General features: G+C 36.0%; 1 protein-coding gene across 4 annotated transcripts in view; it reads left to right on the top strand.

Moving 5' to 3' along the window:
- The window catches only part of ATG5 (autophagy related 5), a 129,320-nt gene that overhangs the window by 98,551 nt on the left and 7,381 nt on the right, over window positions 1–23,388 (top strand). For 2 of the 4 annotated variants that reach the window (XM_089921625.1, XM_089921624.1), the window contains exon 7: window positions 7–124. In XM_089921625.1, coding sequence (XP_089777751.1) covers window positions 7–124 — 118 coding nt within the window. Of the gene's footprint in view, window positions 1–6; window positions 125–8,520; window positions 8,643–15,783; window positions 18,278–23,388 lie in introns of those variants that run through there. The other 2 variants (XM_022553424.3, XM_089921627.1) reach the window with 2 other exon arrangements.

Here is a 23,388-nt window from a genome sequence, read left to right as displayed (position 1 = left end):
GAATAGACAACAACTGAACGGCCTTTCATTCAGAAGCTTTTTCGTCCTGTGGCTACAGATGGACAATTGCATACACTAGGAGACCTCCTCAAAGAAGTCTGTCCTTCTGCAGTTGCTCCTGAAGGTAATATAATCAGCAACATTATAACATCTCTTTCATTTCTCTTTGTTACTGAAGTAACATAAGCATTCTATATTTATAAATAACAGTTATTAGTTACTTCAGGAAGATATTTTCATTATCTTGTTCATCTTTTGAAATAGAAGCACTTGATATTTAACTTACTATTTTATAAATTATTGATACTAAGAGAATAAGAATTTCACTCTCTTTAGCAAACTAAATTACACTTTTAAAATTACTCTCATATTTCTGGGGCTTGCATCTTTCATTTGTGAATTCAGTTCTGGTAAACATTATTTTTAATCTCGCATTGTGTTTCTTCATTCTAAAGGAATAAGAGATAGTAAAAAAAAAACAAAGAAAAGGTCTTGCCTTTGGTTGATATTTTAAAATTCAAAATATTGAATAATGGATACGTATTTTATTTGAATTTTTTGCTACTCTTTAATGTTTTACTCAACATTGTTCTCTGAGGCTTTAACATTTCACAAGTCCAGTCAAGAGCTTGCCCTGTTTTGTAGTCCTCATTTTGTAGCTTAGGTTAAGATTGTTTTCCTGTAAGCAGAGGAAAAATATAAAAATCACAATTCTCTTTTCTTAATTGCAACATAAGGAACACTAGGAAAATGCAGAAAACTAGGGGGGAAATGCTATAGACCCCTAACTCATAGAGGCCACTATTGACACACACATGCAGATATATACTTGAATATTTGAGCAGGGGGGTGTGTGTATAAAATTATATGTCCTGCTGCTTTTTTCACCTAACATAACATGATAGTCATTAAAAATTCTTTAAAGCTATGTTTTTAAATACCAGCACTATGGTTCTTTATATCAATGCACCATAATTTGACCATCACCCTGTTACTGAATGACTTGTCTTATTATTGGTTACACTAAGCTGTAGGGGAAATTTCAGTGGCGTATTGCTGTATTTGTTAATATATTGCCTAGACTTGGATTTATCATATAGAAAAACATTTAAAACTTGCCACTTTAAATCCTTTATGGGAAGAGGTAAGGCATTAGTAAATACAAAGGTAATACTTCAGTAGATAATGCTGTGTTTCTTATTAATATATCCTAAGTTGTGGTGATGGCAGTATTATTTACATGACTTGTAACTATATCACACAGTTCAAGAATCATATAGTATCTATGGAAATGGTTTGCCTATTAAGTAGAATTAGAAATAGTAGGATTGAGAGGAATGTTGATATTCTAGCCTAAAAGACTAAACAAAGAATATGGAACTCAAAATGTATGCTATTTGGCCTGTGAATGTAACTATTTTTCTTAATTAAATATGCTTGCCTTTCCTGGCATTCCTATGTATATCTAGCACTTTGAAAATACACAAAGGCTCAAAAGGAGGGGAGAAGAGGGGCATCTGAAATACCATCAGAACCAGTTCCAGAAGGGATCAATAGAAAAGATCATTGACCACTACTCAAAATTATGAAAATTGAGCAAGTTTCATTGGTTTAAGAGGTTACTAAATAACCTCTAAGTTATAACCTCTTATAATAACCTTACAGTTTACTAAATATAGTAAACTATATTTACTGAGTCATTTGTCACCACTGTACTATACTAGTCAAGGTTTTTGATACTGTCATACATACTCATATCTCTAATAATAGGATAATACTATCTTATAATCCTAATCTTCTTTATTGCTATATAGTTTTCATTTTCAGTAAGAGTTTGTGTTAAATAATTTTTTTGCCATTCAGTGATTTTTATTTTTATTAAATTTATAGAGTTGTGCAGCCATCGCCACAATCTAGTTTTGGAATATTTCCATCACCTCAGAGTTCCCACGTGCTTGTTTGTAGCTAATTTCTGCTCCTATTGCCAATTATAGACAATTACCAGTCTGCTTTCTGTCTCTGTAATTTACCTCTTTTGGATATTTCACATAAAGGGAATTATATAAAATTGCCACTGATTGTTTTCACTTAGCATAATGTTTTTGGGTTTCACTCATATTGTAGTATAAATTAGTAGTTTGTTCCTTTTTATTACTGAGTAGTATTCCATTGGGTGTATGTATCACATTTTGTTTATTCACCAATTGATGGGCATTTGGGTTGTTTCCACCTTTTCACCTTTATGAATGATGCTGCTCTGAACATCCACATACAGGACATATGTTTTCATTTTTCTTGGGTAGATTCCTAGGAGTGGAATGGCTGGGTTGTATGGTAAGTTTATATTTAATTTTTTAAGAAGCTGCTAAACTTTTCCAAAGTGGCTGCACCGTTTTACAGTTCTACCAGCAATGAATGGGGATTCCAGTTTCTTCACATCTTCATTAGTGTATATATTTTTTGTCTTATTATAGCCATCCTAGTGTTGTGTAGTGGTGTCTCATGTTGGTTTTTTAAAATTTCCCTAATGACTAATGATGTTGAGTGTTTTCATGTGCTTATTGTTACTCATGGATATATTTGATGAAATGTCTTATGTAAATCCTTTTCTCATTTTTTTCATGGATTATATGTCATATAATCCATGAGTTTTGAGAGTTATTTATATATTCTTTATACAAGTACTTTACCAGACATGGTTTGTAATTATTTTCTTCTAGTCTGAGACTTACCTTTTCATTTTTTTGGAAGAGTAAAAAATATTTTATTTTGATGAAGTCCTATTTATCAAGGTTTTTAATACATGTGTTCAGTTAAATAATCAAATATTTTTTCTAGTAGACAATACACTTGTATAGTTCCAAAATCTAAAAGTTTATAAAGGAATTTAGTGAAAAGTCTCTATCTCAACTCCTATACATAGAATCCTGACTCAGTTCCCCTCTCCAGAGACAACCAGTGTTGCCATTTTCCTGTAAATCCTCACAGAGACAGTTAAGTAAACTTTTTAGTTTTGAACTCAAGTTATAGAAATTTGGACTGGGATATTCCCAGTAATTTTAGGAATAATCTTATTTTTCCAATTCATTTGATCCATGCTATAAGCGTTTTGTGTGTGTTTTTAAAATCTATTTAATCTCTGTTTTGCTACATTCTTGAAGATTTGGGAATATAGACTAGTTTTTCCATTTGAAGTATAATTAAGAGATTGATCATTTTTATTGCTGTCAGAGACAGGACCCACAGGCTGCCCCCACTGCAAGCATTGGCCTTCAGTTATTCATTTCTCTGCACTGTATTTTTCTTTCTTTTTGAGTACTTTGCAGTATTTTAAAGAACATCGAAAAAATGCTTTTATTAATTAAGAGTAAATTGAAATTTAAGCTAAAGCTTAATGTTGAAATGGCTACCTGATTGTACTTTTCTTAGATGTTTTTTGACAATCTTCTTTCCAGAACATTGTCATGTAAAATGTACTTCTTTATAACATCCTTGACTATTGAGTGAGAACATCACAATAAGACTCAAAACCTTAATAAAACTGTTCTACTGTAAGGCGCTAGCCCCCCAACTGGCAGCACAGTTATCAACAAATCCACAGAATGATGAGACAAAACCTTAGTGGAGGGAGAGCAGGAAGAAATTGGTTGGGTGTTAATTTTGTATTTGACATCTTTAAAGAATCATATAACTGTTGAACCTTAGAGTTATTTTAGTTCAGTCTCTTAGTTTTTTGTTGTTGTTGTTGTTGTTGTTTTGTGGTACGCGGGCCTCTCACTGTTGTGGCCTCTCCCGTTGCGGAGCACAGGCTCCGGACGCACAGGCTCAGCGGCCATGGCTCACGGGCCCAGCCGCTCCGCGGCATGTGGGATCTTCCCGGACCGGGGCACGAACCTGTGTCCCCTGCATCGGCAGGCGGACTCTCAACCACGGCGCCACCAGGGAAGCCCCAGTCTCTTAGTTTTTTAGATGATTTGCTAAAGGTCTCTTAGCTGCTTAATTGTAGAACTAGGTTTAGAACTCAAGTCTCATCTCCTGGTCCATTGGCTTTTCCACTTTACTATGCTACCATTTATTTTCATTTTCACCTTTTCAATCTTTTCACTTTTTTGTTTACTTTAAAATAACATTCTGAAATGTTTGCTTTTTCCTAACTCAGTTTATTCTATGATTTGTGTTTAGTACCTAATCTGGCCTGCACGCAAGACCTACACTTTTCTTTCAGTGTTCCCTGGCGTGATATTAGGGACCTGAGCCGCTGTTGTTACTGTAGTGTTCCTGTGTATAATTCTGGCTACTCTTCTTGTTGATTTTATGAAAATGCTGTCTATGACATTCTGACATGTAAATGATAAGCAGTCACGTGGTTTGAGCTGACACATTTGTCAGAATGCACCTTAGTGCTTTTTTGCCATTCCTACACCCAGATCACAGTACATATACAAAGTTACTGTGGTCCTGCACAAGAATGGCACACACATTTGTGAGGCTTTTTTATTCCTTTAAAGACTCTTTATTCTCTCCTAAATTTTTAAAAAACATTTTAAAAATATTTATTTATTTTGTTTATTTATTTTTGGCTATGTTAGGTCTTTGCTGCTGCGCGTGGGTTTTCTCTGGTTGTGGTGAGCGAGGGCTACTCTTTGTTGCAGTGCGCGGGCTTCTCATTGCGGTGGCTTGTTGCGGAGCATGGGCTCTAGGTGCATGGGCTTCAGTAATTGTGGCTCACAGGCTCAGTAGTTGTGGCTCGCAGGCTCAGTAGTTGTGGCCCATGGGCTCTAGAGCGCAGGCTCAGTAGTGGCGCACGGGCTTAGTTGCTCCATGGCATGTGGGATCTTCCCGGACCAGGGCTCAAACCCGTGTCCCCTGTGTTGTCAGGCGGATTCTTAACTACTGCACCACCAGGGAAGCCCTCTCCTAAATTTTTAACCTGCACTACCTGCCCATCCATTCCTAAATAATACACAAGGTGACTCCCCTTGTTTTTTGGGTCTTTTTTAAAGGGAGGGCAGTGAGGTAGCCACTCACAGCATTAATCCACTAACCTGCCTCTTAGGCAGTTATCTTTTTGTGACAGACTTTCTTCCCACCCAAACTGTCACATGCTTGTATCCATCAGGGAACATACACATACCATACACATACTTCATTGAAATGATGTAAATAGTACGTATACTTTTGAGGTACTCTTGATGGTACATTTCATACCAGGAGGAGGCCACATTTCTAATACCAGTATCTTATCTTTGGAAAAACTTTTATTTGCCTCTTCTTTTTGTCACCTCATTGGAAAATAACTGTCAGTCATTTCAGGATCTATGGGGAGTATTCAAAACATCAAGTCACTCTTTCAGTAAAAAACTTTACTGTCTCGTTCAGTACACCTGTGATATTGTCCGTAGTGAAGCATTTTGAAACACCTGCACCCAACTTAAGTTGAAAGTGAAAGACTTTAAGATTGGGTGTGTATGGATAAGAACTAGCTGTCATCACATGATTACAGGAGAAAGTGCTTCATAAAACTTATGTGGCACCATTGTCTACTATTCCTTACAACAAGTGATTCATGCATGAAGGAATTTTGCCTTATTTCATCATATGAAGGTAGAATGTACTAATATGCATGGAGACGTGCTTTAGGTCATTTTTCTTGTAACTAATGATGAGCTGCTTTATGTGTTTCTTTTTTTGTTTTGTAAGTGACTAGATAAGTTAGCCAAGGTAACAGGAAGTAACCAAAGGTGAACTCAGGTAAATTTTTTCTGTGGTGTCAGCAGTAGTTAAAATGACTCAGAGAGCTAAGCTTCTGTAGCAGGCTTGAAGTGAAATTTCTTTCTTTGCCCATTAGAAACAACATACAAAAATTTTTAAAAACTAAAAATCATAGCTTTTATTCTTTTACTTTGGAGAATACAAAAATCTTATAAGCTTTGCCCAATCATGTTTCATTGCTTAGTTTTCTAATGTAATGTATAAAAACCTAGTAAGTTAGGGTTATAAAAATAATAACGTCCATTCTCACTTTTTTTTTTTTTTTTTGGCGGTACGCGGGCCTCTCACCGCTGCGGCCTCTCCCGTTGTGGAGCACAGGCTCCGGACGTGCAGGGCCAGCGGCCACGGCTCACGGGCCCAGCCGCTCCGCGGCACGTGGGATCTTCCCGGACCGGGGCACGAACCCGCGTCCCCTGCATCGGCAGGCGGACTCCCAACCACTGCACCACCAGGGAAGCCCCATTCTCACTCTTATAAGTTTATTTCAAAGTTCCGGTTGATCAGTCCTCTGTAACAGTTGGGCTCTTATAATCCTGAATTTATATTTGGTATTGTACAAATGGAGTGTGTGTATAGGGAAAGGCTTACATTCAGTGGCAAATTAGTCAGGGTTGCCTGCGTCTCTCTTACCAGCAAGTACAGTCTTCTTGCTGCTTGCCTTTTTCCATTTCTGCCCTGCTTCCTGGGATTTTATTTACTCTTTGAGCCCCTTCCCAACTACCATTTAACTTTTGGGTTCCATTTGATGTTGTAGCTTTCATTATTCGTCAGTTTCTTCACATCATACTGTCTTCTGACACTGGGGTTACTAAGGTGTCCCTGCTTTTAAGAAACTTTAGTCCAGTTGGAGTGGACAGAAAGATGCACAGATGTGATATGTGTAGGAACGGAGATATGCAAAAGATAGTAGGAAGATTTATTGTCTTATCCATTCCAGAGTAGGCAGTAAAGACTGAGCTAAGTCTTAAAAGATGAGCAGAAATTAGTTGCAAAGGAGGGACCAGGTCACAGTGTCCCACTGTAGTAGAATCCTTCACTAGTTAGCCAGGGGCTGGTTGCTCAGGGGTAATGTCTAGTCTGAAATGCTGACCTAAAATGTCCCTACTCTATTTCCTGAAAGACTAGCTTTATTTTTCTACTTTTCTCCCATAAATGTGGACAAGATTTTCAATGAGGTCAGATGTGGGGGGAAAGTATTGAGGAACTAAGTGACTAAAATTGATCTTTTATTTGCTTAGTACAAATCTTTTTATTTGTACAAGTCTTTTATTGTACAGATCTTTTATTTGTGCTAATCTTTTTAGTACAAATCTTATTTGTACTAATCTTTTATTAGTACAAATCTTTTATTTGTCAGTACATTAGAATATAATTTTAACAGCTGAGGCTAGGGAGTCATAATATCCCATTTAGGTAGTCTAACTTGAAAATTATACTACTTTATTTTTGACATGCTTTATGAGAAACCACAGAATAGTTTCTATAAAAAGTAAGGAAGGATGGTGCATTCACATTTTTTTCTCCTTAGCCCCATAGCATATGATTAGATTGTTTTATAAAGTGAATCAACTGTTTGTTGTAACAGCTTTTTTCAGACATAAAGCAATTAGAGAAAAGAAACATCTATACCGCAAAAAAAAAAAAAAAGAAAGAAGAAACATCTAAATCTCACATTATTCTTCCAAGGCGGATCCTTCAATTTGAAGTTTGAACTTCAAATTGGCACTTTTGTCAGCATGGTGACACTGACCCCCAAAGAGGTGGCATTTCAATTTGCCAGTTCATGCCACAGAAACACAAAGCCTTCAAACCCCAAACTTCATCAGAATGAGGGTTTAGGAGTAAAAATAATAATCGTTTTACAGTTTCAGTAATTCTTTTTTCACTCATTTAAAATTTGTTTTCATTCTAGTATCCTTTTGTACCTTCATACAAAGGTATGATTGATTGATTTAGAAGATCATTTAGTAGTTGCTTTTTTTTTTAATGGTTCTTACTCAATAAAATAAGGGTGTTACCTGCTACGCACCTGATAGGATGGTTGGAGGGTTTAAATGAACAAAAGATTTGTTTAAGTGAGATTTCATAATCTAATATTTTTCACAGTTTTACAATTAACATTTTTTTGTTTTCGTATGGTTTTGTTAGTATTTTTTCACAAATAACCGTACTCATAAGAAATTTACCAAGTGGAGTTAGCAAGAACCAGTTTTATTTTTTCTTGTTGTCATTTGTTGATAATCCTACTCTGCAGAGATAAGTACGTGTTGATATTCAGCCTCTGCACGGAAGATAGAGATGTAGGATGAGCTCTAAACGTAAACTGATGTTGGAACCGCTTATACCTCAGGTTATGGCAAGAGTTCCATGCTGCTGAGTTTTTAACTTTTTTTAGAAGTTACCTTCTGGATGTGATTAGGAATGCCCTGGTAAGACGTAAGTAAGCTTATCTCCATAGTCCCTGCAGCCAGCTGGACTAGCATATACTCGTTAAAATATGTTAAAAAGGAAAAATCTTAAGGCAAGAGGTCCGGAAGTGTTGCTGCTAGTGAAAGCTTTTCATTGAAGACTATAAGCAACAAATCACATATTTATTTGAAGTTTCAGCTATTCACAAGTAACCCTGGAAGGCCCATTTGTAACTCCACTGAGGTACCGTGAGCCTGCCATGTGGGACTGGGTCATTGGACTGCAGTCTTACCCTAACACTCTCTACTATTCATTGTTTTCTCTCTCTGGGTGTAAAAGAAATGATACAGTGTCATTCACAGTGGTAACACAAGAAGTTCTTCAAATGTAGCCCTCATCAACAAAGATCTACTATATTCAAGTCTGGACAGAAGTAACTTATGAGGCTTATTTTAAACTTGGTAATTATAATATATTTTCTTAAATGTATCATTATGTCATCAAATCTAAACTGAATTGAACTCTTTGCCTTGTTTGTTTGATTCTCCCTCCATCTCTGTGCTTTGTCCCAACACATGGGTAACATGGACTAATTTTGGTGGTACAGAATCTGTTAATGACTTAACCCATTGACATATGTCTTTTCTAAAATGAAAGAAATAATAAACTGATTATTTTCATTATTCTCCATTAGTGAAGATGGGATTACTGGGCCTGTCAGGAGATGCCTCTGATTTCCTTTATCTAGATCCCAAGAAGTTAAATGAATTAACTTGACTCTTTGAAAAGTGGGAACAGATCTTACACAATTAATATTTCATCTTTAGCACTAGAAAACAATTCCCTTAACAAAATAATAACACATGCAGGCAATTAAAAGCAAGTCATCTCTTTGTTAAAACAAGTCCTGTGAGACCTTAATCTGACCATATATAAACAGTGTAATTACTGCCTGTATTTTAAATAAAACAATTAGTTTTGAACTATTCTGTAACTCATAATTGACAAATATTAACGGGCCCTATTACACCCAACTAGAATTACTGGATCATTTTATAAAATTAGTTCAAAAACATTTGAACCTATATTTTCAAAGTTTTATTTTTGGGGGCGGGAGGTTTCTTGAAGTGAACAAGTTTTAATTTCTAACTTGTACCACACTTTTATCTTATCAGGAGGCATTTAATCAGTTTATGTAAATGGTCTCACAGTCACTTAATACAATGTTCTTTTTATAATTATAGCTAATTTGGGGGGTTAAGTTTAAATTTTGGTTTATTACCTCCTCATTAAGAAATATAAAGGTTATAAGCAAGTCAGTGAAAGAATTAACATAGACATGTTTTGAAAAATCTTATACAAAATGTTAAGAGTCAAGACTTTGGTAATATTTTGGACAGAAATAATAAAAATATATATAAAGATAAAATTTACGCATGGGAAAAGATACTCGGTATATAGTAACTGTGATATTCTATGTTCATTAAAACCTATACTACTAAATGAGCATAGATCCGGAAGAAGTTAATGTAGGTATTTTTAAATAGGTTTGTATTTCTCTGATAAACAGCACTCTCCTTCTGTTTGTGATCATAGGATAAAAGCTCTGTAAGCTTGTATATGTTCATTTTTACTGCTACATCATGTAGTATGCTCTTAAGATTGAGATCTCATTCCCCAGGAAGCATTTCTGTCTAAGATTAATTGCCCTTTTAAAATCAGCGTTTGATGTATTCCTTTGGCTATATCCTGGCTTGGTTTAACCCTCTTTGACCTGACCTCACTGACTATTATCGCTGAAGCTGAGTCAAAATCCTTCAGCATGATGTATGCACTTCAGATTTCAGCCTGTGGTTTTTCATGTCGATGGACTCAATTAGTTGGCGTTTTACTAATGAACATATCAGAAGTTAAAGAATTTGTCAGAGCAACATTGTTCAGAATAGTGACAGTAAAAAAGTTTATCTCTGTTTTTCAGAAGTATCAAATAGTTTTCAGAAGTTTTACCTTCAGCATCACACATTCCAAGATAGCAGATCAAGGCATTTTCTGCTGAACTATGTAAAATATAAATGTGAAGCCACAAATCTAAACACAGTGGTTACAACCTTTGGCCTTAGATTTCTATTATTCCATATCCACAAGTGTGAACTAAAAAAACAAGTTACTAATCTGAAATGTTCTGATTAAAAGCACTTTCCCTTAAAGATATATCATCCATTTCTCTAGCTTCCTTTAAATTCAAAGAAGTTTCACATATTTAGTTACACGTATTAATAGTAAGAGTGAAACTCATGCATCTCTCTAGAATCTCAAGTAACCTGTTTTTAAAGACATTTAGGTCATATTCCTTGTTAATAATTGGCTTAAAAATAATGGCTAAAATGCAGATTGGGATGGGGAAGGCTGTGAGCCATTGCTAATAGAAATCTCTAAAAAGCAGATTCATCACATACTCTTAAGTTCTCAAATAATGATATACTTTAAAATGTATAACAAAGATTTTTGAAGGTTTTTTCCCCCCTACTTGAATTTTTCATCTTTAAAATAAAATAAGAACCATACCTAAAGTCTATTCAGTAACATCACCATTGTACAGTAGGGCTCATTTGACTTATCCAGGATGTGCTCTGCCGAATATACATGTTTAGAGCAGTACTAGATTTATCCAGAGGGTTTACAGTGCTTAATGACTTTTTAAAAGTGTCATTCATTTTGTTGTTTGCATAATGATAGAGTCTTTGGGTTTTTTTGTTCTCATCTCTCTCTTTTGTTTTTCTTAACACATTCATAAAATCCTTGTGCCACACTGCATAATAATGGGTCTGAGTAATGCAGAGTGTATATTAACATGAGGCCAAATTCTCACGCCCTTTGCATGCCAGTCACTTAATTAAATCCACAGTTTTTATATACGTTTTGGTATATCACTCACTTTATTGAATGCCTACTATGTCCAAGCCCTGTGCTGGGCTCTGTGCTGAGTGCTTTCTTTGGATATCCCATTTGATCCTCTCTGAAACCCTGGAGGTTAGAATTCTTTACCTATACTGTAGGAGGAGGAAACTGGGACTCAAAAGGTTAAGTGATTTGCCTAAGAATTAAAAGCTAGTGTATTATGCTGGTTTAAACTCAAATAGTTCGCTGTCTTTGCATAAAAGACTCATGTACTAGAACTGGAAGACTTGTTACCAATCCTCTGTTTTAGACCAGTGCTTTACAAACTGACCCATGGCATTGAATCACAAACTGCCATGGATCGTAAGTCAGCAAGCAGCAGGACTTGGGAGACGGGCTTCAATCCCACATCAACCAAAGCTGCCCCACCTTCACCTGTGTTATATATTGTGGTTCTGCATGAGATTTTGTTTGAAGAAAAATTCTATACCCATATTATTATACGATTTATTTAAGGGAACATTTTAAAAAAGACTTTACCCCAGAGATGGATTCAGGTCTGGAGAGGTTATATATTTTTAAAAATCTTCCAAATGATTCTGATGGTCAGCCAGATTTGCAAACCATAGATCTAGACAGACATCTTCATTTTATATATAAGGAAAGAGATGAGTTCTGCCTAGAGTCCTTCATTGTCAGAATTGGAATTCAGGTTGCCTCCCTCCCAATTTGTGTCTTTTTTTAAAGTTCATAATTTTCATTAATGACTTGTTGACTAATATGAATTTTCTTTCTTTTCTTTTTGTTTCTATATGTAATTCTTACTCTTTTAATCATACAGCCAAAATCTGTCTAAATACATTTTTCTTAAAATGTCACACAGCTCTAAAATGCTCACTTTAAAGTAGATGCTAGAAATTTTTGTTTTTATTAGGGTATTGGTGATAATAAAACATTATATGATGTGTTTACATTTTTATCATAATACTGAGGCTTATAAGTAAGATGAATATAAGAAATGAAATTTTATTATGACATTCTCTGTATTGATTTATGATCTCTTTAGATTTAACATCTAACTCTTAAAGTGAATTTAATTGCTACTCAAAGAAAATGCTTGTCTCTGATATTTTTTTCTGTCCTTTTCCTTAATTCACAAACTCAAAGTATTTATGAATGATTGTCCTTATATTTACAAGATGAATTAAAAGAGTTGTTTTTTTAAATTGCTATGTGGACATTCTACAAAATAATGACATGTATTCTTCAAAATTGTTGAGGTTAAGAAAGACAAGGAAAGGCTAAAAACTGTCCAAGTTAAAGGAGAGTATAGAGACCTGAAAATTAAATGCAGTGTGTGGTTCCTGGACTGGATCTTAGACTGGAGAAAAAAATAATTAGGATAGTTAATAACATTTGAAATGATTACATAATAGTATAATATCATGTTAATGTTTTTTGTTTTGATAACTGTACTATGGTTATATAAAAGAATATTTTTATTAGAAAGTATATACTGAAATATTTAAAGGTAAAGGACTCTGTTTCTAATTTACTCTCAAATGATTCAGAAAGTAGTTATATATATACACAGAATGATAAAGCAAATGGGGTAAAAATGTAAACAGTTGATGACTCTGGGTGAAGAGGAATTCCTTGTGCTATTCTTGCAACTTTTCTCTAAGTTTGAAATTATATCCAAATCAAAAGTTACCCCCAAAAGTGCCCTGTATGTGAAAATTTCATATAGAATGAGTTCACTCGATAACTGTCTCAAACGTTTGCCTACTTCAAAGCATCAGACTAACGTTTTTAAAAATCTGAGTGGGTGGGATGTGGAGTAACATATTTCTCCTGAGTCATTTACTTTGTAGTGACATATTTCTTATTCCCAAGTATTAAATTCTAGATTCCCATTTTGAAACACAAAGATATATTTACCAAAAACACGATTTACTTTAGTAGCAGTATCATCAAGTGTTTCCTTTCTGTTAGGGGAAAAAAATCTGCTAGATTTTTACTGTTTAGTCTTGTTAGCTTTGATATTGCCAAAATGTCCAGTCATGCTTTGTTGTTATTCGTGGTAGCATCAGTATATACTTCTTGGCTTATTTGGAAACATTTTGACTTTTTGTTGTTTCAATAACCAAAACAGTCTTTATCAGTAGAGCTCTTCTACATAGTAGTGGTAGTCATTAGAAACTATTTTCAAAACATTAATTTTGATAGTGTGTTTTACCAGCAGCAAAATGATCCAAGCTCTGAAAACACTTATTGTCAGGTACCACGCTAGGCACTGAGGATACAGTGATAAATAAGAGAGAAGTATTATTTAAGAGTTTCAAGGAAACTGCTGTCCCATTGTAAGAATCCTTCTGATGAGAGTTACGTCATCAGAGAAAGTCAGAAAACCAAAAAGATAAATATACACAGGCGAAATATTTGGACAGATGTAAGCAGTGACCAAATTATATATTTAAAATCTTAAACTGTTGTGTTGAGGGATGTGACATCACTTGCTTAGTTGTCTGTGCTTAGCGACACGTTTATGTTCCAGATGAAAAGTGGCCCCAGGTTAAACCAGAGAATCAGGGCTGCCTATTCAGGTTTCTGATAACGTGATTTATTGGGTTTCTTTTACAAAGTGTTTGAATTGTGCTTATGTTCTCCAGCTTCTGCTGTACAGTTCTTAAACTGTCCTCTTGTGTAACAGGGTTATAGCCTTTTGCCTTTCAGACACACCATGCGTCAGTGTGCCACATTTACATGCTGCTTCAGGCAGAGTATTTTGGATATTCAGCTCTATTTCATAGTATCCAAAGGTGACACTGCTTAAGGAAGAACTTTACAGATAAGGAACCTTGACTCTTACACCACTGCTCTTTAATTTTTTTTTTGACTCAGTGCTAAGTAGGAGGAAGATTCTGAGACTATTAAGGTATTTCAAAGAAATATACAAGAATATAAAGAGAACTACAGCGGAAATGTTTTTAAATATTCTAAGAAAGATTTAATACAGTGAAACCTTGGCAGTCTAGAACTTACAAAGTATGAATCATTCCAGATAGCTGAGGGCTTATCCATTTGAATATCAACATTTTAAAATCTTCTCAAAGTACTAATACTGTGCTTTCTATAGTATTCTGTATATAGCTTAATCTTTTAGTTATAAATGATTCACATCATTATGGAAACCAATCATTGTATTAATACTGTGATCACAACTGTGTAAAAAGTATGTATAGATGCAACAAAGATTGGTGGACAAATCAAAACAATGAGAGAATTTTTTTAAGTTAGTAGTATTATAAGATGATATCTTTTTCCAAAATTGTTTTAAGCTATGACACAGTGTTTCAGGGTTTTTTGGAGACATTTATTTGGTTATCTTTGGGGTTGATAATATGTTTGTTAGGGCTTTATTTTTGGCATTCTTTTAGCAATTCTCTAGTGTTTTTGTGTCCTCTCATTGTCAATCTGTTGACTGTCACTGCCCAGGACTGTGCTGCCTCTAATAGGGAGTTTAAATATTTCTTTAAAAGGGTCTCTTGTTTCAGGTGCCAGCCAAGCCATTATCACCATACATCATCAGCCCATTTTGCCTAGACATTTGAGCACTAGGGATGCAAAAGTCATTTTGAACAGAGCAGAAAGGAAAAATAGGGTATTTCCTTCTCATACAGTTCCATGAATTCCCTGTTTCCTTGCTGTCTTCTGTGTCCAGGAAGCTGAGAGATTTAGATGTTGTAGATTGAAGAGACTAAAAGAGACAAACCAAGAATTGTGCTAAAGGAGTGATACAAAGTTTCTTGAAGGTTCTTTGTTTTGTTTTATTTTGTTTTCTGTTTTTAGAAAAAGAGTTTGGTTTTACTTTCTTTGTTTTTCTGTAGCAACCAAGCATGCTTCCGTTTTCTTTAAAGAGCGTCAGTATATCATACAAAAATCATAAGACACAAAACTAATCTTAAATTTAATTTGTAATAAAATTTGAACTTCAGAGAAGAGTGTGAATTTCAGCAACGTTTTAATTAGCGAATGGGTGTTAACAAAAATCAATCAAGTTTCAGTACTCTGAAACAGAAATCCCTGAGTCAGGCTCCCAGTTCCTTCTCATTAAAACTTTAACTCTTCTTCTAATAGTCCCTAAAATTTTCTCATACATATATGAACAGCTTTATTGAAAATTAACTTACAGCTCCCATCTGTTTTATTAAACATCTTCCTAAACACTGCTCTTATTCTTGATGACTTCTAGACACATTTCTGTTTTGTATGTTTTAAATATGTATTGACCTACTTCACCCACCTGTCATTTTTAATAGCTGTATAGTACAGTTTTTAATGTGTAACTAAAATAAATTTTGGTCAGTGGGTACAATGGGCTGTTTTCTCCACTGTGGTTTCATTAACGTCAATCTTAGGTAAGCACAGTAATTAAGAAAGAATGAATACTTTCACATATAGCAACAGAATTTTTATCAGAATTCATTGTAACCCTCAGGTTTCTGTTTTGGGTGATACATATTGCAACATTTGAACTTTCTCCATGTCCACATTTCCTGCTCAGGAAACAGACCAGGTTTTTAACCTGTTAAAGCAGTAAAATCCATTTAATTCACTGAGGATTCTCAAAGCCAACAGATTATTTTTTCTTCAACTGTTTTGACTCTTATCGATTATTGTTGGATTTCTTTCTTGGAATAGATGGGGGAAAAAAGAATCAAGTGATGATTCATGGAATTGAACCAATGTTGGAAACACCTTTGCAGTGGCTGAGTGAACATCTGAGCTACCCAGATAATTTTCTTCATATTAGTATCATCCCGCAACCAACAGATTGAAGGATCAACCATTTGCTTAAACGGAATCACCGTTAAACAGGATTTACCAGAGCATGTCACCTTTCTGCTTCAGTCAGGTTTGGTGGAGGCAGCCTGACCAGAAACACTGCTACAAGCCAAACAGGAAAAAGATTCCATGTCAGATAAGGGCACTTGGGCTGGTCTTACTTTGCATCACCACTGCTTTCCTCCGCTGCCGTCATTAAACCTCAGCTGCGACATGAAAGACTTTACAGGACCACTGCAAGTCTTCTGTTTTCTTGTAAAATATAATGAAGCTGAAGCCTTTGGCCTAAGAAGAAAATGGAAATATGTGCCACTCAATTTGTATTTCTGATTAACAAATAAACAGGGGTATTTCCTAAGGTGACCATGGTTGAACTTTAGCTCAAGGGAGTGGAAACATTGGTTTAATTTTCAAGAGCATTAGACTTAAGAAAGTAAAAGAGAAATTCTGTTATCAATAACTTTCAGTAATTTTTTGTAAAAGATCAAATTACAGTAAACCCATCTTTCCTTAATGAAAATTTCCTATGTTTACAGTCTGTCTATTGGTATGCAATCTTGTAACTTTGATAATGAACAGTGAGAGATTTTTAAATAAAGCCTCTAAATATGTTTTGTCATTTAATAACATACAATTTTGTCATTTTTCCAGTACTTTCTGACTCACATACATTAGATCACTGTTTTTACTCTGTGTGTTACTTTCAGTCTGGTCATCATTGGCATGGAATGGGTGTAGGGCATAGGATAACTTGTCTCAGGAGCTGTCATAGAATTTCTTGCTGCCGATTTTTAAATCTGTGTTATTTACACTAAAAGTATAAATAATGTTGCCATTTATCATTGCTGTTTTATCACTGTAAATCTGTCAAATCATAGTATCTTAAGCATCTGTATAATTCTACATTTTTTTGGGAAAAACCCATTCCTTTTCAAGCTAGTGTTTTTCATTGGCCTCAGGTCTTATGTTTCACGGTGGTCCCTGGTAGCCAATCTTTGAAGTTTAAAGATTACCGATCTCCAGACTGCAATAGCTTTTCCTTAACTTTACCAAAAATATTCAGAGGTTACTAGAGTTCTTATTCAAATACGGAAATTTTTGCTGCACTTTATTACCACGCTGCTGGGATTCTACCAGCTGGACGTACTTGTGCGTTACACTTTGTTTCTTGTGAGCTAGCTTGCTGTGCATATTGAACGTTGACCCGTTTGAGTATGCTAAAAGACAGTATCATACAATAATGGTTTTAGATTCCAAAATAAAGATGAATGTTTTTCTCATAAAAAAAAAATTGTACGAATGTGAAGTGAGATCCTGCTAGTGCTCACTGCTTCCTTTTTCCTTTTATGATTTTCACTGATCAGCAGCAGACTTATCCACAGAATGAGATAAAGTTAGTCAAAGATCAGATATTCTGGAATGGAAAGTATAAGCCTCAATCAAAAAGAAAAACATAGGGTACCAATATGATCAGAGAAAAATAGAAGCAAGTCGCAAATACTTGGCTAATGTCAATAAAATGAAAAGTGCCATTTTAGTAAGGCAGAAAAAAATAGTAATATTTCAGTTACTTAAGGATTAAAAAACCCACTGACTTGTATTTTTTCAAAAGAGGTTGATCTGAATATGATTGTTCACATTAAAAGTGTTTATTCATCTATTCAGTTTGGGGATTTTCCCTCTTGATGTTTTGACAGACTGATGTGAGCTTCAGTGAGCAAAGGGATCAAAATGCCAGGAGTGCTAAGCTGTGAAGAAGATAAGTATGGTAAGAGCAGTAAGCCATAGTAGTTTTCACAGACAAGGCCAATGCATGGTCTCTGCAGTGGGCTCAAGTGAGCTACTGATCTTTACTTCCAGATTTGAAAGTAAGTTTTATCAAGCCATTTCCCATTTTTACCTACTTGTTCATTATTACACCAGCATCATAACTGTATTACTCTACTCTAGTCCCAGGTAAGTCAAGCTTCTGATACCCAGAGAAAGAATAAAAACAGAAATTAGTGTTGGCTTAAATATCTATTTTTGTTTCTTTTTATTTGAATATTTAAATTTTATGGTTTATTAAAAAATTAAATTAATTTTGTGTCTGTCTTTATTTCTAGGAGTTGAAAATGAAATTTCTTATAAATCAGGTTACCTATTGGGGAAATCATTAAAATTTCCGTGTTCTTACACCTGTCATAAAAGTTTCTCAAAGAAATAACCGATAGGAGGGTTAAAGGAGAACATATGAAAGAAAACTGGAGAGGACCGCAAACCTCAGTGTGCTTGTTTAACTCATCCTCGGCAGTGAGCATCCTAAGAAAATGAAAATGTGTTCTTAAGTTATTGGCATTGTTTAACTAGGAAGGAATAAATTCAGCCTAAATAAAGTAAATCATTGCTTGTCCTTCATAATGTTGTTTTTCACTTGGATGGCCTAAGTTCATGGATAGAGTGAACTGATAAGGACTTTATGTATCTAAAGACCCAAAGTAGCTTGCTCATAGTTAAAACCGACCTACTAGTCTTTATAGCATGGTGATGTTCAGAACACATTGCAGTCAGTTGGACGTGGACGCAGGATGGGCTGCTCCTGTTATGTTTATTCCCCCATTCACTGGAAGCTAGGTGGGAATGGGTGGTTTGCTAAGAAAACAATATACAAAATGTGATATTGAGTGACACTTACTTTTAATGGTTATCTTTCTAGGATATGTTTATATTTTGTAGGCTATATGAGGTTAACATTTTTTTCTTTCAATTTTCAGAAATATGGTTTACATGGGTCATGCCAAAGAATGACAGTCTCATGTTTTATTTATCATACTGTTGATATTTAGGTCTGAGGTAAGTTGGGTTTCCTTTTAGATGTGCCAACACAGTTGAAATAGAAGTGTAGGATCTTGGAGTATGATAGGAAAAAATCAAGTATGACAGTATTTATAGTCCATTCCATTCATGGTCAATCACTGGGGTGGAATCAGTCAAAATACTTACCTGTCTCTTGAGTTCTGTCATCCACTTAAGTTTTTATATAAATACAATCATCTCTTGGTCTGAAAGTATTAAAAATTACCGACACGGGTGTTGGAGAGAAGGGAGTCATGCCTCTTTTCAAGTAATTTGAGATTAAATGATTCTTTGTAATAAAAATTCATTTACCACATAGATTTATTTGTCAAATTTTCTCAAACATGAATTACAGATTTGATTCTCCACACTTATTGGCAAATGTAATACTACTGTGGAATCTTAGTAGTCACAGTATAGGAACCATAGAGTGAAAAAGCACTCTACTTTTAGATCCTGTAGGTGGTTCATTAAGTATTTAAGTTTTTTAATATTTAACTATTCTTGTCAATTGACAATATGTTGGAATGATCACCAGTGAGACAAAGACTAATCTGAAGATTTAGAAATGTCACCATGTTTCAACATACTAATTGATTCTTCTGAAAGTGATGAATTTGGCTTTCCCTCTATAGCTTCCCCACCCCCATATCACAAGAATAAATAAAGCACAACCAGGCTTTTTCCTCTTTGTTTACCATGGTTCTTAGTAGAGTGTCTTGCACATAGTTGGTGCTTTGCAACTATGTATAAAAAAGAAAAAAATTAACAGGATTATTTAATGATGCTTTAAAATCAATGTTATGTTTTCCTGTTAAAAATACCAGCTATAAAAATAGGAAGGACCTTGTTGTTTAGAAATCAATATACAAAGTGCAGTGAGTGCAGGTTTGCAGTACTGGTGAAGACCGGCTTACTCAAATTGGCTGCTTTCAGCAGGAACCACTGTGGATCGGAACCTTGCGTCAGTCCACGTTCATTTTAGTTGTAGCATAGACCGCAGCACAGATCTTCTGTTTCAACATCACTCTAATTTAAGCAGCCCCTAAAGTTTGAGCTATTCTCATCAAGCGCCTAGAGGTATTTATTAATTCTGGCCTTTTCATAAATGAGTGGTTTGTGTCTTGCTTTTGCCTTTAGACCTTACTTCTGAAAATGTAATACATTTTTAGCAAGGGAAATGTGTTAGACCTGTGAGCAGGGTTCTTCAAACTGAGGTAGACTCTTAGGACCATGTTTATGAAAAGCTTTAAGAGAAATATTTGTCTTTCAGTCTTTTATATTCAGTGGAAGAGGTATCTGCTTCATGTATTATTTAGAAAATACAGATGAACTTTTCCTTCGTAATGTTTACTGTGGTTTATAATAAATATTTGTATGGTATTTGTTTCTCACACTGAGCATAAACTCCATAAGAGCAGAGACCAGGTCTGTTTGGCCCAGGATTGTATTCTCAGGACCTAGCACTGTGCTGCAACACAGCGGACTATATACTACATACTTGTTGAATAAAAGGTTGGAAAAGCCTGTGTAGTATATCTCCCTTTTAGACTCCAAAGCATATTGATACATTAAAGACTTTGAGAAATTCTAAGGTTAAGAGACCTATTTGATCTAGCATTTCCCAAATTTTCTTGATTATAGGATTTTTCCTCCAGTATCACATCATATTGAACTCTAGTTTGGGGAATACTACATTAAATCGTTATATACTAATGACCTAGAGTTTAGCACGTAAGGCTTATCCCTCTTTCTCTGACAGCTCCATTTGAAAGTATCTCTTAAGCTTAGGACCCCTCCAAAAAATATCTCGAGTCTGTTCATGCCATCCTCTAGCTATGTTCCATTTTTGTCAGTATCATTCTTGAAATTCATTCACCAAGTGTATAATGAGTAATATATGCCAAGCTATGTGCAAGAAATACAATAGGTTAGAACTTGTCATGGTAATGCTGGGTGGATGGTCTGGCTGCACAGCAGTGCCATAATTTCACGGTACATACAGAGTAAGATGTGGTCAAAGGGCTGGAAACCACAGGGTCTCTTTACAAGACTTCCGTCCAAGTATAAAAACTAGGCAAATGGTCAGTCCTTAGGTGTGAAAGTAAGCAGGAATCAGGGATGAATAATTGCTCTCAGGGAGCCTCCATTAAGGTAGGCAAAAGAGCCATGGAGCTGAAATGCGGCATTCCAGGGAAATAATTACCAGAGCTCCAAACGGAAAGGCCAAGCAGAGAGGCTGGCTCCATAGACGAGTGATTTTCTGTGGCACTGGTACATGTGGCAGGCGTTTCTTATCTCTAGGGGGACACTGTACTTGTTTGGGATGTGGTGACTGTATCTTTGTGCTGTCTAATGCACATTTTCCAAATAAGCTATGTTGCTGAAAGCTTAAATCCATAATTTGGACGTTGATATTCTTGTTACTCAAAACTGTTGGGTTTTAGCTTTCTTTTACAGAGACAGTAACTCAGTGACCTGTTACCTGTATATGATCTGTTGTGTGCAGGCCTAGGGAAAACTTTCATGCCCTGACTACTAGCCTTTTTCTGCGTAGGCCATCTCAACCATGCCCCCCTTAAGAATTTGGTCATTCCTAAGTGCCTGTATTTCAATAGTTCCTTTTGTCATGGTTTTGAAATTAATTATCATGTAATATGAAATGTCAACTTACCTGATATCTCTGATGTTCCATAGTGATGCTAACATTCAAGTGTGACACAGAAAGTTATTGATGATACTGCTGACATGTGAAGGTATCAACTGGAGCCAACTTTAGATGAGGGCTAGCCAGGTTGGGGCAGGGTGGGGAGGAATATATATATATAAGCAAATCAGGTAAAAGTTAAGTTACTTTGGGGTTGTACCATGCATGAAACATTCGAATAAAAAAATAGAAATACCAGATAGGTTGTGATTAGCTGTAGTTCAACTCTAATTCAGATGCATGGTGGACACTTTTCATTCTAGGCAGAATGAAGACCATGCCTTAGTCTTAGAGCATTTAGGATATCTTAGTAAAAACCAACTCTGATTGCTAATTCTGTGTTCCGCATATTCTCCCAAATCTTAAAGAATTCTACATGATTCGTCTATTCACACATTTGTTGAGCAAGTAGGGTAGTGGGTATTTTGAGAGAAAAGACATGGTCTCTGACCTTAAGGGACCTCTGTAAGAGGAGAGAAGACAAAAGTAACTACAACATAATAGTTGGATATTGCAATGAGAACATACAAATAAACCACTATGAGAAAAATGGAGCTGAGAGAATGATTTACTTTGAGCGAACTAGATGTTATCTTGCTTGACCTCTCAGAAGCATTTGACAGTTCATCACACCTTCATTCTTGAAACACTTTCATCATTGGACACCACACCCTCCTGGTTTTTCTCCTACCTCAGCCCCTTTCTCAGTTTTCTTTGATGATTCTTTTCTTCACTCCTAAATGTTGCAGTACTCTAGGGCTCAGGCTTTGGTCCTCTTCTCTAGCTACACTCAGCGTGTGAGCTCATCCTGTGGCTTTTAACACCATATGTTTTCTGCAATATTAACTTCTCCTGAGTTCCAGACTTCTACCCAACCACTTACTTGACAACCATCTTAGATGTCTAATAGTTCAAATTTTATTGAATCAAAGCAGAACTCTTGATTTTCTGCCCGTACCTGTAGCTCTCTCTTTCCCATCCTAATAAATGCAACCCAGCCCCAAAGCCTAGTATCTTTTTTTTTTTAATTAATTTATTTTTGGCCGTGTTGGGTCTTCGTTGCTGCGTGCAGTCTTTCTCTAGTTGCAGCTAGTGGGGGCTACTCATTGTGGTGGCTTCTCGTTGCGGAGCATGGGTTCTAGGCGCACAGGCTTCAATAGTTGTGGCTTGTGGGCTCTAGAGCGCAGGCTCAGTAGTTGTGGCGCATGGGCTTAGTTGCTCTGCAGCATGTGGGATCGTCATGGAGTAGGGCTCGAACATGTCTCCCCTGCATTGGCAGGTGGATTCTTTTTTTTTTTTTTTTTTGCGGTACGCGGGCCTCTCACTGTTGTGGCCTCTCCCGTTGCGGAGCACAGGCTCCGGACGCGCAGGCTCAGCGGCCATGGCTCACGGGCCCAGCCGCTCCGCGGCATGTGGGATCTTCCCGGACCGGGGCACGAACCCGTGTGCCCTGCATCGGCAGGAGGACTCTCAACCACTGCGCCACCAGGGAAGCCCGGCAGCTGGATTCTTAACCAGTGTGCCACCAGGGAAGTCCCCTAACCTAGTCATCTAATTTCTTTCTCCACATCCATGTCTAGTCCATCAATGAGTCCTAATGAGTCTACCTTAAAATATACCCTGAATATATTTTTTTTACCACCTCCACTGTTTCCACCAAAGTCTCAGCAATCATTGTCTCCCATGGACTACTTAACAGTAGCCTCTTATCTGGCCTCTCCTTAAAACGTGTGATGTCATGGCAGTTCTTTGATGAAAACATTCCAGTGTCTTTCCAGCCCACCAAAATAGATCTAAAGTTACCAAGTTCTGCTTGATCTGATCCCTGCTTCTGACGTCATCACCCTCTGCCTCCACTACTTTATTATGTCTATACTGGCCTCCTTCCCCACCTTGTCCTTTAAATACACCAAGATGGT

The sequence above is a fragment of the Delphinapterus leucas genome, chromosome 12, assembly GCF_059928025.1.
Source record: "Delphinapterus leucas isolate spDelLeu-1000000601 "Yukka" chromosome 12, BTC_Dleu_Yukka2, whole genome shotgun sequence".
Lineage (NCBI taxonomy): Eukaryota > Metazoa > Chordata > Mammalia > Artiodactyla > Monodontidae > Delphinapterus > Delphinapterus leucas.
The sequence above is the reverse complement of the archived record's forward strand: the minus strand, read 5'-3'. Positions and strand labels throughout refer to the sequence as shown.